The sequence below is a fragment of the Drosophila takahashii genome, chromosome 3L (genome assembly GCF_030179915.1).
Source record: "Drosophila takahashii strain IR98-3 E-12201 chromosome 3L, DtakHiC1v2, whole genome shotgun sequence".
Classification (NCBI taxonomy): domain Eukaryota; kingdom Metazoa; phylum Arthropoda; class Insecta; order Diptera; family Drosophilidae; genus Drosophila; species Drosophila takahashii.
Window position 1 is genome coordinate 30543133 of NC_091680.1, and position 15712 is coordinate 30558844.

At 35.7% G+C, this 15712-nt stretch overlaps 1 protein-coding gene across 13 annotated transcripts in view; it reads left to right on the forward strand.

Moving 5' to 3' along the window:
• Positions 1-15712, forward strand: part of LOC108069552 (uncharacterized) — a 537263-nt gene that overhangs the window by 52231 nt on the left and 469320 nt on the right. For 12 of the 13 annotated variants that reach the window (XR_011418413.1, XR_011418414.1, XM_044392616.2 and 9 more), the window contains 3 exons: positions 2627-2816; positions 2884-2965; positions 3050-3240. The exons of the other annotated variant lie outside the window; for it this stretch is intronic. Coding sequence is in view for 10 of the 12 variants with exons in the window: in XM_044392616.2 (XP_044248551.2) it covers positions 2627-2816; positions 2884-2965; positions 3050-3240 (463 nt within the window). In the remaining 2 variants the exon portion in view is untranslated. The remainder of the gene's footprint in view (positions 1-2626; positions 2817-2883; positions 2966-3049; positions 3241-15712) is intronic. 13 annotated transcript variants of the gene reach the window in all.

The following is a 15712-nucleotide window of genomic DNA, read 5'->3' on the forward strand; positions in this document are numbered from 1 at the left end:
GCCGTGAAGTCAGCGTGAAGAGGTGACAACTGCTATCCATGCTCCGACACTGCTTTTGGCGAGCGTGGTCCAAGGAATATGTCCACAGTCTTCAACGCAAAAGCAAAGTGGCAAACTACATCTCCCAATCTGGAGGTCGGATTACCGGTCAGCGTGGTGGCAAAGGCCGATTGAAAAACTCGAGTGGCCGATTTTAGTTTAACAACTTTGCAAGCAATTAAAAAATATTCACTTTAAAAATGAAAAATTTTTAAAAATATTTTTCTAAAAGATATTAAGATGTCCCACAAAGTTGCATACCAAATATTTAAATATCTCAAACGAGTCTCAAGTGCTGCATAACTTAAAAATCGGAGCTTAATTAGACAAATATTTTTTAAAAATAAACGGTAAGAGTTAAAAAAAAAATAAAAAAAAAACGATCCTTATATTTTAATCCTCTATCGAAAAAAGAAGTTTCGATTGATTCTGAGATTTGACCCAAATGGGCCTGTCACGTTTCACGTAAAATTACCCGGGTATAAAAATTCCTTGTTAATTGTATGGCAGACAGATCCGACATCATAATCGGTGCGGAAAAATTTAAATCGGTTGGAACTCATCTTCTTTAAATTTAAAGCTTTCCACAAATAAAGCTTAAAATAAAAATATCAACTTGTTTGGTTGAAAACTGTGGAAAGGCCTAATGTTTTAATCAAGCAATTTTGCATTTTTCCTGGGAGTCCTCAGGAGCCGAATTTTAAAACCTCCTCTAACTTACGATTCAGACCCAAATTTTTTGCAGAGTTTTAGGTCTTATGTTTGTGATGTGGGCTTCAAAGCACTCTCGGACTCTCTGGCATGTAGTGCTTGATTCCAAAATAAAATCCTATGAAAAATTTCAGGGGTTTGCACCAGGTAAACTTTTTCAGGGGGAAATTTTCAACAAATTTTTCAGGGGGACAAATTCCTGTCACTGGAACAGCGTTAAAGATTTTCAACTTTTAATTCTGAAAGAGCTCAGTATCTACACACAAAAAAAACTTGGTAAAATCAACTGTAATAATTGTCAAACAGGCCCCAACCAGAAAAATTGTCAATTCTACTAAGTAAATAGTCATTTCACAACATCAAAATACACACAATTAGCAAAGACACAAACCCAAAGCAAAAACAAAATACACTTAACTATTTTAATAGTTACGTAACTATCTTTGTTGGTCAATTTTACCAAGAAAATTTTTTTGTGTGTAGAAATAATTGGAAATAATTTGTTTAAAATACTATTGTTTTTCTGTTTTTTATTATTCATGGAATCTACTAACCACTCAATTGTTTTAATTTCGATTTAGGGCATTAATTAATTTATTACAGTTGATTTTACCAAGTTTATTTTTTGTGTGTAGTAAATTATAAAAATCTATAGGCTTACGCACCAAAATTGGAATTTTTCCCATAATGCCTTGCAGAGGGTATAATGATTTCAGTCTGAAGTTTGCAACGCAGTGAGGGAGACGTTTCCGACACCATAAAGTATATATATTCTTGATCAGCATCACTAGACGAGTCGATCCAGCCATGACCGTCTGTCCGTCTCTCAGTTTTTAAGCTATTGGGATGAAACTTTTCCAAAAGTCTTCTTTCTATTGCAGGTAGTATATAAGTTGGAACCGGCTGGATCGGACAACTGAATCGTATATCTCCCCTATGAAAAATCGAAAAAAAAGTAAAAAACAAATATAGCTTCAATGTTTTTTTAAATATTACCTTCTAATCTTGGGAACAATTTTTTTTAAATATTTCTGAATTTCGAATTAAATTTTTAAAAAATCGGTTCTTTATATCAAATAGCTGCCATAGGAACGGTCAAAAAATTATGTGGAAATTAAAGGGAAAAAATTTAATTTTTGTTGTTTTTTCTTACATTCTTTTTTTCTCTGAGATATAGCTTTTCTTTAACATTTCAAAATTTCAAATTAAAAATTAAAATTAAGAATTAAAAAATTTGCTCCACACAAAAAAATTTAAGTGCCCATTTCTTAATCGGGGAGATGTACTTAGGGCCGGTTTCTCGAGTGCCGGCTAACATTTCTCGAACAGATAAAGTCCCTGCTAAGGCATTTTTGCTTTCTCGAGCACCAATGTGAGAGCTAACTTTGACAGGGACTCGGAGTCCCTGTTAAGCGTTTTCGACTCGATAGAATGACAGCTGATTTCCCAAAGCCAACTAAGAAGAAGAAACTAAATCACAGCTGACTTTTCCTTTGAATTATACCCAAACAGCTGATGAAATAATCGAAGCACGCCATTTTTTGCGCTTCACAGCACAATTCTGTGCGTTAACAGCACTCTGTAATTGTTTCTCGTTCAGATAAATTAAAGCAGTCGAGAAAGCCGATTTGCTTTTACGAACAGTTTATCTGGTATTTAAGTTTTACGAACAGACAGCTATCAGGGACTTTGACAGGGACTCGAGAAACCGGCCCTTAACCGGAAAATTAAGGTTGTCTTCGATGAGGAAGAGGTCGATTTTATTTTGTAATTTGATATGGCTGATATGTTCAATCAAACTTTTCATACCCTCCTTACCACACTCTCCCTGATCTTATTTATAAAATTATATTTTTATTTTGACACATTTTTACAGAGCTATTGCTTTAGATGATGTCCAGACTTATTTAAAAAGAGTTAATAAGTTTACGCAAGGTAGTGCGAAACAGTTCAGAAGTTTGCCAGATATAATTGAACCATACACCCCAGCAGAGGAAGAATATGATTATGGAGATATTACTGGATATGCTTATGAGGGTATTGAACTTCCAAGCAATAATAACATAGTAAGTATGATTAAATTTATAGTAATTACTAATCGATAGATCAATGTAATGTATTTATTCTTAACAGCCTGAGCCTACACCTGGAATTTATTCCAAGTTCATCTTAAAAGATAATATTGGTTTAGATGTAAACAAAAATAGTAAAAATGGTAAGTCCTTAAATAATAAAATATGATTATGATGATTATGATGAAAAAAAAAAAGAATAATAATAATAATAATATTTTTTAAAGGATACGGAAATCTTTATAGAGATTCCTCATCTCATTATGAAGAAAATTCCGAACGTCTAAACATTGTAACCGATTTATCGAAACAGAAGAGAGAAATAAACTTCAAGGACATTACTGACATTGCACTAACAACTTTGGCGTATTTATCGTTTGGAATGTTTACTTTACAAGTGCTAATGTGCATAGTTATGGTAATTACAACGTTTTAATTACAATACTCTTATATCTGTGGACAAACCTAATTAGTCAAAAATAATTGAATTGCTGAATTTGATCAGCTGTTTATTAGCAATAAGAATAATCTGCGTCGGCAAAGAGAGTGTGACCGTAACTACGTCATGTTGGTCCAGTTGAGCACCACTTCTAAGTATGAAAGCGGGTTTTATTCTGTACACAGAAACTGCTACTTCTTTTTCGTTGACGTTTAAGGTAAATACTCGGTTTTTATTGCAATGTAAAACTTCAAACGGGCCAGTGTATGGTGGCTCTAACGAATGTTTGACAGTATCGGTGCGAATGATTACGAGGGAGCGTTTGTCTATTCCTTTAAGACGTAACATTTTTTGGCTGCTATGAAGTGCAGCTGGAGTTGGACGTATTTTTCGCATCTGTTAGCGATAACTACTGAGAAAAGGGGCAGGGTCTGGGCTTGCATCTATGTCATCGAAGAATTCGTTTAGCAGCCGATGAGTTGAGATCCTCCTTAAGGGAATGTACAACACGTTAAGAATGTTGTGTTAAAATTTCATGTCAATCGGATGAAAATTACAAAAAATATGACCATTTGAACGAGGGGCGGTCCCAGCGTCCCCTATACCTATTCAAAACTTTAAATCGTTCTCCTGAAAAGTATGTTTTTTTTAAGTCGGTGAACATTGTCCATCGAAATCTGAAATCGATCGTTCTGAAATTTTGCACATAATTTCTGTACCTAAATCCGCAGGTAAACAGGTTGAGCTTTTTTTTTATTTATTTTTTTATTTTATATTAACTAAGCACATTCGAAGTCCTAGCAAGAGAAGACAGGAAGTAGTTCTGGCTAAGGAGTGTTTTGGTGACACATCATTGCTGCCTTAAAAGACCTGTAGTATGCATGAGTTCACTTCCCATAAGTTGAGCCAGTTCGTGTGCATCACACGACAGTGAATCTGTTGACAGTGCATCTGTCGTTCGGAACTGCGATTTTAGCACGTTGGCATAGTAGACAGGTCCATTCAATAACATATTTCCGCATTGCTTTATTTGTTGCAGCGTTGATCTTCCGCTTGAAACAATTTTTTCTAAAATTAATGGCGTTTTTTCCTAGTTTGCTCTCCAAAATGTTTCTTAAATTGTCGATTTTTCAGTTAAATAAAGAAAAAATGTACTTCAGCCTTTTCTAGAATCTAGAAAGTCGTCATAAAAACAAAATTATATTCTTGAAAACAGAAAAGTGGAATTATGCTTCTTATTTTTTTCTTCGAAAGGAAAAAGAAGAACCCATGCGGTAAAAACGCGGCGCGTTGCGACGATAGTTTTTGGCGTATGAACTGTAACTATTATAGCGTTGTTTTTTTGGAAATGCTGTTTCTTGCGAGAGAGTTGCTTGCGTTGCGCTGTATCTTGAACCCTTGTGTTGAGCCATTTAAGAAAGTTAAAGTGCGATCCCTCAAAGATTCAATTTATAGGGCCGTATTGGTCATGTTCTAGTTTTCACTTCCGAGAGATTCACACGGATACGAATTTCCCAGACCCGTTCCAAGTCTCACTTCCGAAAGAACTGCACGGAATCGAATTACCCTCTGTTGTTACTCTGTTCACTTCCAAAAAATTCACACGGAAACATTTGGCTGGCGGATTTAAATCCGGCAGTATAAAAATTAAAAATACTTTGCGTTAGCTTTATAAGTCAATAATATTTTTATGATATTCATTGATGTTTTATGATCATAATATCATCATCGAAAACGAAATTATTTGCATACATGACTTATTAACAGGTTTCGGAAAACAATACATATATGTACAGTACATGAAAATTTCCAACGCAGAGTTATTGTGTTATTCTTTGTGAATTATACATGTGTGAAATAAAATGTGAAGTATTCTATTTAAATTAAATTAAGAAAAATACATGTATTTTTAATTAACAGTGATGTACGAAATCGAGATTATTTCGCACACGTCACAAATAAAGTACACGACTTATTGTCAGAATAAAATACATGTATTTTTCTTGTGTCTTTTATTTAAATAGAATACTTCACATTTTGTTTCTCACATGTATAATACACAAGGAATAGTTAGCCTGTCAAAACAAAATTTGACAACGCAGAATTTTTAAAGAAGAAGGAAGAAAAATAAAAAATCCACAAAAATATGGACCTCCGCGTCAAACAGCTGTAGACGTATTTTTAATACCAAAGAAGTCCAAAGAGTCCAAAAAAATTTTATGAAAATTATCTCTTTTACCCTATACCGTTAACAGCGAAAGCAAGTCTCGACATTTGTTAATTTGACATTTTCCAACGTTCCTCGAAAACTTTGCAATTGACTTCAAAATGATGTTCGAAAAGTTATAGCCAAAAGAACAGCCTTTCCGGTGATACCAGTTTCATTTTAATGGCTTTTTATTTATAGCTGCTATGTCTAACCAAACCTTTCTCCCTATTAGTGCCCCACTCTCCCCTACTTTGTGTGTTATTTTCCAAACCCTGCTTATTAATAATTATATTGTGGTTGCACCTCAAACTCCGGTAAATTCTTGCCTTGACAATTATTTCAAATTCCCCGCCCTTGTTCTATGGGGTGTCATGATTTGTAAACATTCTTATTATGAGAAAACGGTATAGTCGGGCCCCGACTATCAGATACCCGTTACTCAGCTAAAGGGAGTGACAGAGAGATAGAGATATAAAACTTTCATCGGGAATAAATTTTTAACCGATGCACTATGGAAAAAAAGTCAATTTTTTTGGCATAAAATCAACTTATTTTACAAATTATTTTTAAAAATAAAATATATTTTGTGAATTTACATACCCTAATTAGCCAAGAACACTTATCTAAGATTTTATACTAGCAACACTATAGGGTTGATAAACGAACAAAGTCAGCTGTTTGATTGACTTTGTTGTGTGCGTAAATTAGTGAAAAATCTTTGCAAACTTTCAGTGCTTATTTTGTGGAGCAACAAAATGGTTTATTATTTCTGATCATGTCAAATCGTAGCAAAGGTATTTATAAATGTATCTTAGATTTCATGTTTTGATTATTATGGCTTGTTGTCCAACTGTGAACTGTTTTAAATGTGCATCTTTTTAGCTTAAAACTAACAAGTTTGTTTGTGTTCCGTGGTGTACAACTTATAAATGGCACAAAGTTGCAAAAAGGTAAAAACGGAAAGTTATTACCAAATGTATCCTTAATATCGCAAAACTAATCATTTTTGCAACTTTTTGCACGTTTCTTAAAAAAATGACTTAAATCCAGCAACTTATAAACATAAAAAAAATATTTCTTAAATAAAAAAACAATCTAAGTGGCTTTCATTAATCTTAAAAATTGAATTTATGGAAAGGGACAAGTCAAGTGAAAATAAAGAAGCTTTACCCCCGTTAAAGCTAAAATTGGCATCTGCTCTTAGATAATATTTCACTTTTCTTGTACATGTTAGCAAATTTTTTTTTTTTACAAATTTTAAAAATTAACGTAAACCGAAATTATTTTACCGTCTTACCAATACAAATACAAATTTTTTAAAATCCCTGCCAATTAATTTGAATATGCGGCGTGGGCGGTGGATGAAAGCAATGGCCCGATTCAAAAAGCAACCAAAACCGAAATTACAGCTTTATCTTAATAGTATATATAAAAAATTTCTAAATTGTATTTCTAAAACTAGAGTTTATGCTAAAAAAATAAACTTTTTTCCTATAGTGCAGTGGCCAATAGCGTAAAATCAGAAGCTGGACCTTGAACGACTAGAGATGTAGTTGGCTGAGAACTGGAGGCGTTAACTTCAGAAATAATGGCAGAATCAGTTTCAATTGCTAGCTGCGAAGAGATTGTATAAAAATGCAGTAATGTGTGTTGCCTATTTCCACAAACGCGGCTTGTACAAGCTCGAGTATTGTGCCCACGTTTTAAGCAGTTGAAGCACAGAGACAGCTTTTTGATCTCAGCATCTCGCAAAGAGGGAGATAAATGTTCAAGCCTAGGACATAGATAAATGGGATGCTCATTCTCATATATTGTTACTCTGGTAGGCAACAAATGATCTTCTACTATTAATAGAGCTACTTCTACTGTTTGCTCCCACCTGAGAATTTGAGGCATAATTCCCCATAGCATGTTGAAGGTTCTCCAGTTTTCGGCAACGATTTTCCAAAAAATCATAAAATTCCTTCGCCGAGGGTATTTTGTCCATGGAGGTGGCCTCTTCCCAACCAGTTTGCGTGGAAAAATCCAATTTTTGCAAGACCATTTAAATGATGAAGGAGTCAGCAATTTCCTGAGCTGATTCCAACGAATTCAAAGCCCGCATATGTGAGTTGATTTTGTCCGAAAACTCCCGAAGTTTATGTGCTGCCGAAGAGTCCACCCTTTTGAGACCAAGTATCTCCTTTATGTGAGACTGGAAAACAAGACTTTTTTAGAATACCGTTTATTAAGCAGATCTAAGGCCACTGGATAGTTGGCTGACGATATATCTAACGACTGTATGGCATCCAGCGCTGGGCTAAGTAGACAGGAACGCAAGTGTTGCAGCTTTTCGATGTTGGTTAACTCGGGATCGTTATCTATGATTGTGTAGAACATCGACATGAAATCTGCATACTCAGTATATCCTCCAGAAAAAGATGGCAACTTTAGTTCGGGAACACGAGAGCGATTACATACTCTAAAGGTTGACGAATCATCGTTGCACATGGTAGAGTTCGTTTGATGTTCACCTTTCCGTTGTTGAATGTGACCTCTTAAGCGTAACTCAAGAAGTAACGCCATTTCATCAAATTTATCTCGACCCGGTTGTCCAATTTGATTAACATCAAGAGACTCTAGTAAGTCTTGATTACGGGTATAAGTGGTTTTAATTTGATGAATTAGGTGCAATAACACTGATTGATCCAATTTTGTCAGGAGCTAGTTCACTGCCGATGACCTTAAGTCGATCAAAAGAAACCTCAGTTTTACGTTTCAGAAAGGCGATCTTCTCAGGAACCGATGCACATTGGGATGAAAAGCCTTTTTTTGGCATAAACTCTAATTTTAAAGATACGGATTTCAATTTTTTTGTACATAATATTAAGATTATTGTAAAATTTCGGTTTTCATTAGTTTTTGATTTTGACCACGCCCACATGAACCACCCCCGACCGCGAAGGTAATTTTAACAATAAGGACTTACATTTTTTTGTACATAATATTAAGACTATTGTAAAATTTCGGTTTTCAATAGTTTTTGATTTTGACCACGCCCACATGAACCACCCCCGACCGCGAAGGTATTTTTAACATACGGGTTTCAATTCTTTGTACATAATATTAAGACCATTGTAAAATTTCGGTTTTCATTAGTTTTTGATTTTTACCACCCCTAGTCAGCCGGCCAAATTCCATATATAAATAAAATGTACGTGTTATATTTTTATTTTACTCATCATCTGTATTTAACTCGACGTCAAAATTTTGTTCGAACTCGAAATGCGGGTTATCAATTACTGCCTCTAAAAGCGCATTAGAAGACTTGTAGGATTTCCTTTCGAGAGATCTGAAGCCATCTTTTTTTTCAAACGCACCTCCAGTGAACGGTATCGACATAGCTGCGATTCTTCTTCAGCCACCCTTCCAGCAGTTCGCCCCTACTAATGTCGAGTTGTTCCGAATCTATTTAAATATTACGAAATGGCGCAAGTATGCGCAAAAGTTATTAACACCATTTAATCATATACACAATAACACATATTACCACATTTGCACTTTTCGCAATCCTGCGTACACTTGCTAGTTCTACTCCGCGAAACACAAATATTTATAGGTTAACTTCTACACAAAACATGGTTCAATAAAACAATTAAAAACAGCACAAAACAAAAGCATTTCTAGTGTAAGCCCTCTAAGCAATATTGTACATACCTTGACGAAGATTTTCCATAATTTAGCCGAGAAGAATGCGCGTAATTTGCAATAAAATAAATAATTCAACTTTTGTGACACTTCGTAGAAAAATTTAGGCGCACGCAACTTAACTCGAACATCCGATTTAAAAAATTTCTTCTACATTTCGATAGGTATTGATAAACACAACAAAACTGCATTTGTACTTTTCCAAAATATTGAAATTTTTAAAATCGTATATAAGCGATTGTGGGCGTAAGAGGGGGCGTGGCACCCTTTTGAAACAAACATGCGCTGCGTAGGAACTCCTAGAATCTGAATGCAAAATGCCAATCTTCTAGCTTTTATAGTTTCCGAGATCTCAGCGTTCATACGGACAGACAGACAGACAGACAGACAGACAGACAGACGGACAGACGGACATGGCTAGATCGACTCGGCTAGTGATCCTGATCAAGAATATATATAGTTTATAGGGTCGGAAACGCTTCCTTCTACCTGTTACATACTTTTGCACGAATCTAATATACCCTTTTACTCTACGAGTAACGGGTATAAATAGTTTAATAAAAAAAGAAAAACCAAAAATTTCACAAAATAATTTGGGACTTTCTGCCAAAAAAAAGGCTTTTCATCCCAATGTGCGATGGCAGCAGAGGCAATTCAGAATTCGACATTTTTTTTTTTTTAATTGTTAAACAAAATTCAGAAAAAATGGATTTTAAAGTTATCTGAACGAAAACTTCTTCAGGAGACTGTATGTGCAAGCGCCAACAAACGGATCGAAGTTTGTTCCTATGTTGGTATGTATGTATGTGCTTGCAGTTGAACCGTTCCAAAACAGCGTTAAAGAAGACGTGCAAAATAACGGAGTCTCCGTTTGGTGAACAAATTTGATCCAATTATTGGTAAATCGACTGGCTGTTATAAACTTTATTGCCCACCACTTTAAGCTTGGGCTCCAAAATTATTTCCAATTTCAATTTTTTAACAAACTCCAGAACCACAATCACGTCGGGGTCACCAATGTTGACGCTGCCAGCTTTTTGGCAGCTTTATTTATTCAAATGACAAACTCGTATATTTAATTGTTATAATATATATTTATTTGAGTTTAAATTGCGGGGCAACAACGACAACGACAATGTATGTCTCTTCCGATCAACGAGCATCCAACCAAAGTGACAAAAATAATGTCAACGACGAAGAAAAAGAACAACGACAAGAGAGCGAGAGAGTGAGAGAGTGAGATGGTCCAATTTGAAAAATTTCGATAGGTATTAATAACACAATAAAACTGCACTTTTACTTTTCCCGAATCTCTAAAGGTGGGGGCGCCAATTTAAAATCGTTTAAGGCGATTGTGGGCGTTAGAAGGGGGTGTGGCCCAGGAATATGTGTAGGTAATCCCTAGGTAGGTAACTTTCTAGCTTTTGTAGTTTCCGAAATCTTAGCGTTCATAGGGAAAAACAGACAGACGGACAGACAGACATGGCTAGATCGACTCGGCTAGCGATCCTGATCAAGAATAAATATTTTATAGGGTCGGAAATGCTTCCTTCTAGTTGTTACATATTTTTGCACGAATACAATATGGGCAATTTTCTGGGAATGTAAAAAACATATTTCTATATGATTTTGCACTGATATATTTGATTCTAGTTAAATGGATCCTCAACTAAGCTAAGTAATTTGAGTATCCTTGTATAATTTTCCAGGACAAAACCTGTTATATGAACAAAAAAGTAATTTTTTGGTATTTTTTTAGAGTGACTCTTAAACGGGTTATTTTTAGGGGTTAAGGTTACAGAAAAACCACCTAAGGAAATGACGGAAAAAACTGTCACGTGCGACATGTTGCGTGTGACAGTCACTTCGATGCTAATAAAAAAACAAGAGAGAATATATAGTCGCAATAGTCGGGTTGGTGTCCCGACTATTTAATACCCGTCACTCAGCTAAAGGGAGTGCGAACGCTGTACTCGGGTTGGTGTCCCGACTATAATCGTAACTCAGCTAAAGGGAGTGCGAGGGAGATAGATATATATAGATATTTTGATTGCGTATAACTTTTTAATGAATGGTCCGATTTGAAAAATGTCTTCTACATTTCCATAAAATAAAAATACACATCAAAATTGCATTTATACTTCTCGGAAATCTTACAAGATGTGGGCGCAGGACACATTTAAAATCGTCAGTGGGCGATTGTCGGCGTTAGAGGGGGCGTGGCGCTCGGCTGAAATAAACTTGGGCTTCGTAGGAGGCCCAAGAATATGTGCGGAAAATCTGAAACTTCTAGCTTTTGTAGTTTCCGAGATCTCAGCGTTCATACAGACGGGCATGGCTAGATCGACTCGGCTAGTGACCCTGATCAAGAATATATATACTTTATGGGGTCGGAAACGCTTCCTTCTAGCTGATACATACTTTTGCACGAATACAATATACCCTTTAACTCTACGAGTAACGGGTATAATAACCACTCAATATTATCAATAACCAAATCAAATACATTTTAAAGAAGAAAAAAACAAGGAACACTATGGAATTAACTGCTTTAAAATATAATATTTAAAATATTCCTTCCTTTCTCCTATACAATCAAAAGTTAAGCAGGAAGTCAAAAAAGTCACTTCTATTGGTGTCGCGTGAGAAAGGCTTGGTTTTTATACCAGTTACTCGTAGAGTATAAGGGTATATTATATTCGTGCAAAAGTATGTAACACCTGGAAGGAAGTGTTTCCGACCCCATAAAGTATATATATTCTGTCCGTCCGTCTGTCCGTCTGTCCGTCCGTCCGTCCGTCCGTCCGTCCGTCCGTCTGTCCGTCCGTCCGTCCGTCCGTCCGTCCGTCCGTTTGTCCGTCCGCCTGTCCGTCCATCCATCTGTCCGTCTGTCCGTCCGTCCGTCTGTCCGTCCGTCCGTCCGTCCATCCGTCTGTCCGTCCGTCCGTCCGTCCATCCGTCCGTCCGTCCGTCCGTCCGTCCGTTTGTCCGTCTGTCCGTCCGTCCGTCCTCCCGTCCCCGTTATCCCTGTTGCACCCTCTCCTGTCAGTCGGTGTTGTTATGTTCGTACATAAACAACTTTTTGTTACAGATTTTATCTGAAATAATAACTGAATTTTTTGTATAATTAACAAATTATGAATATAAAAATCAAATAACTTACTTACTTGATAAAAACATCTTGGTCGCTCGTGAGAATCGAACCCCTTCCATCACAGTTTGCAGTCAAACACTCTACTAGCTGCGCCAGGGGAGCTTCACATGAGGCTCTGTACAAAGTACATTCATATTTTGTTCTCTTGGGTTCGAGGTTTTTACTCTTACTTAGCCATTTATGTGTGTGTTACATAAACTAAATCTCAATTTGTATTAAATATGAATATTATTGAGTAAAGAAAAAATAAAAAAACGCAAAGAACTTCCACCTCAACGTGGGACTGAACACACACCGACTATACGATTACATAACATATAATCCGCACGCTTTAGTCCCCTAGGCTACCGATTAGGGCAACTCCTAAAAATGTTTTATATTTTATCATATCAGTGTCATATGATTTCATATAAATTATAAATATACTTGTTTAAAATACCGAAGTCAGTATTTTTTCGAACAAATAATATGAAATAAGATCAAAATAATTTTTATTCATGTTAGAATGATATGACAAAACTTGATTTTAAAAAGGATAAAAATAACCAACACCTATCAATTTGATATTTTGTCATCTGTGTATATCTTATATCTCCCATATGGTCGGTTCTTGGTCAAAAATTATTTCACTTTTTTGATTTGCCTGAAAATTGATCTTGTCTCATCGTTTACTAGTCCTTTAACAATTTTTAATCATTAAATGTTAACTTTTAAGTGTTTTGACAATTTCTGAATGACAAAAAGTAAAAATTCATTTTTTAATCTATTAAAAACTTACAATTATAATTTAACCGTCCATTTAATAAACAATAATTTTAAAATTTTTTTATTTATTATTTTTGTGTATTATGTAATTTATTAACCATTTTTAAATATACCACTTGTCTATTTACACGTGGTAGACCCGTCTTAGAGTTGACATCTTTTATATTTTCTTCGACGCACTATTGGAGAAAATCTTGGGCTGTAAAAGCTGATTCTCGATCCGAAATGATACAAGCTGGGTTGCCAAACACATTACTTTGTCTTCGTAGTTTTGCAATGACTTCGCTTGCGGTCGTTGACTTTGTAGGATAAAGCCAACAGAACTTCGTAAATAAATCGATGATGGCCAGAATGTGCTTGTAATTCTTGCTTGTAGGGTCTAGTGGACCTAGTGGTCGCTGTGGTAAGTGTGTAATGGAATATCATTTTTTTGCAATGGATTTTGCCAGCCCTCCTGCTTGTCACGCTTGCGGTTGCTTAAAGTGCACCGAATACAGTAGTCGATAAATTTCTGTATTTTTTCGTGAATATTTTAGATGAAATATTGCAAATCATATCCTTCGTCTTTTTGATGTCGAAATGTCCTCGGTCGTGTGCTCTGTTAATGATCTGTCTTTCCATATCCCTGGCGACAAGAAGAAGTTCTGCGTCGTTAACTATCTTGTATAGGATTCCTGACTTGAGGACATAGTCGTCGTAGGGTGAGTTGGAGTCTTTAAACATTTTTGCAGAACGCCTTCAAGTGATCATCCTTTTCTTGAGCTTCTTTATAGCCAACCCGGTCGGACTCTTACACAATAAAAATGTACGTTTGTCCCTATGGCTGCCGGTTGTACATGAACTTTCCTGAAAAAACCCATTCGCCTTTATTAAGGGCTGGGTCGAGTTTTCACTACATCCAAAAAGCCGGAAAATGAAAAAATATAAGGAAAAGGGTAATTAAATTGTTAACATAGATAAGCACGATAATCTAATTAGAGAAGTTAGAGTTGAAAAATGGAAATAGTTAAACGAGAAAAACAAATTATAGGAATCTTATAAGTTTTCTTACTCGTGCGCATTACACACAAAAAAATTTGCTTGGTAAAATTGACCAACAAAGATAGTTACGTAACTATTAAAATAGTTACGTGTACTTTGTTTTTGCTTTGGGTTTGTGTCTTTGCTAATTGTGTGTACTTTGTTCTTGTGAAATAGCTATTTACTTAGTAGAATTGACAATTTTGCTGGTTGGGGCCTGTTTGACAATTATTACAGTTGATTTTACCAAGTTTTTTTTGTGTGTAGATACTGAGCTCTTTCAAAATTAAAAGTTGAAAATCTTTAACGCTGTTCCAGTGACAGGAATTTGTCCCCCTGAAAAATTTGTTGAAAATTTCCCCCTGAAAAAGTTTACCTGGTGCAAACCCCTGAAATTTTTCATAGGATTTTATTTTGGAATCAAGCACTACATGCCTGAGAGTCCGAGAGTGCTTTGAAGCCCACATCACAAACATAAGACCTAAAACTCTGCAAAAAATTTGGGTCTGAATCGTAAGTTAGAGGAGGTTTTAAAATTCGGCTCCTGAGGACTCCCAGGAAAAATGCAAAATTGCTTGATTAAAACATTAGGCCTTTCCACAGTTTTCAACCAAACAAGTTGATATTTTTATTTTAAGCTTTATTTGTGGAAAGCTTTAAATTTAAAGAAGATGAGTTCCAACCGATTTAAATTTTTCCGCACCGATTATGATGTCGGATCTGTCTGCCATACAATTAACAAGGAATTTTTATACCCGGGTAATTTTACGTGAAACGTGACAGGCCCATTTGGGTCAAATCTCAGAATCAATCGAAACTTCTTTTTTCGATAGAGGATTAAAATATAAGGATCGGTTTTTTTTAAACTCTTACTGTTTATTTTTAAAAAATATTTTTCTAATTAGGCTCCGATTTTTAAGTTATGCAGCACTTGAGACTCGTTTGAGATATTTAAATATTTGGTATGCAACTTTGTGGGACATCTTAATATCTTTTAGAAAAATATTTTTAAAAATTTTTCATTTTTAAAGTGAATATTTTTTAATTGCTTGCAAAGTTGTTAAACTAAAATCGGCCACTCGAGTTTTTCAATCGGCCTTTGCCACCACGCTGACCGGTAATCCGACCTCCAGATTGGGAGATGTAGTTTGCCACTTTGCTTTTGCGTTGAAGACTGTGGACATATTCCTTGGACCACGCTCGCCAAAAGCAGTGTCGGAGCATGGATAGCAGTTGTCACCTCTTCACGCTGACTTCACGGCCGCCTCCCACAAACCCCCAAAATGCGGTGCTCGTGGTGGGATGAACCTCGATGCCCTTCTTCACGAAGAACAGTTCAAACTGCGACTGCTGATCCTCGAAGGAGCTGTGAAGACTTCTTAGATCGTCGCGTTGTCGGAATGTACTCAATGCGGTAAAACAACAATATACATCGTCCTCGAATACGCAACGAAACATTGAAAGAACCAACTAAATTTACGCAATAAATATTAAGTGGCATAACTGATTCGAGCCAATCCGCAGGCAGATTTCATATAATTTGGTTAATCAGAACAGGCAAATATCTCAAACAATGCCCACAAGGAAGTTTAGCCACAATGCGCTCAAACATTTTT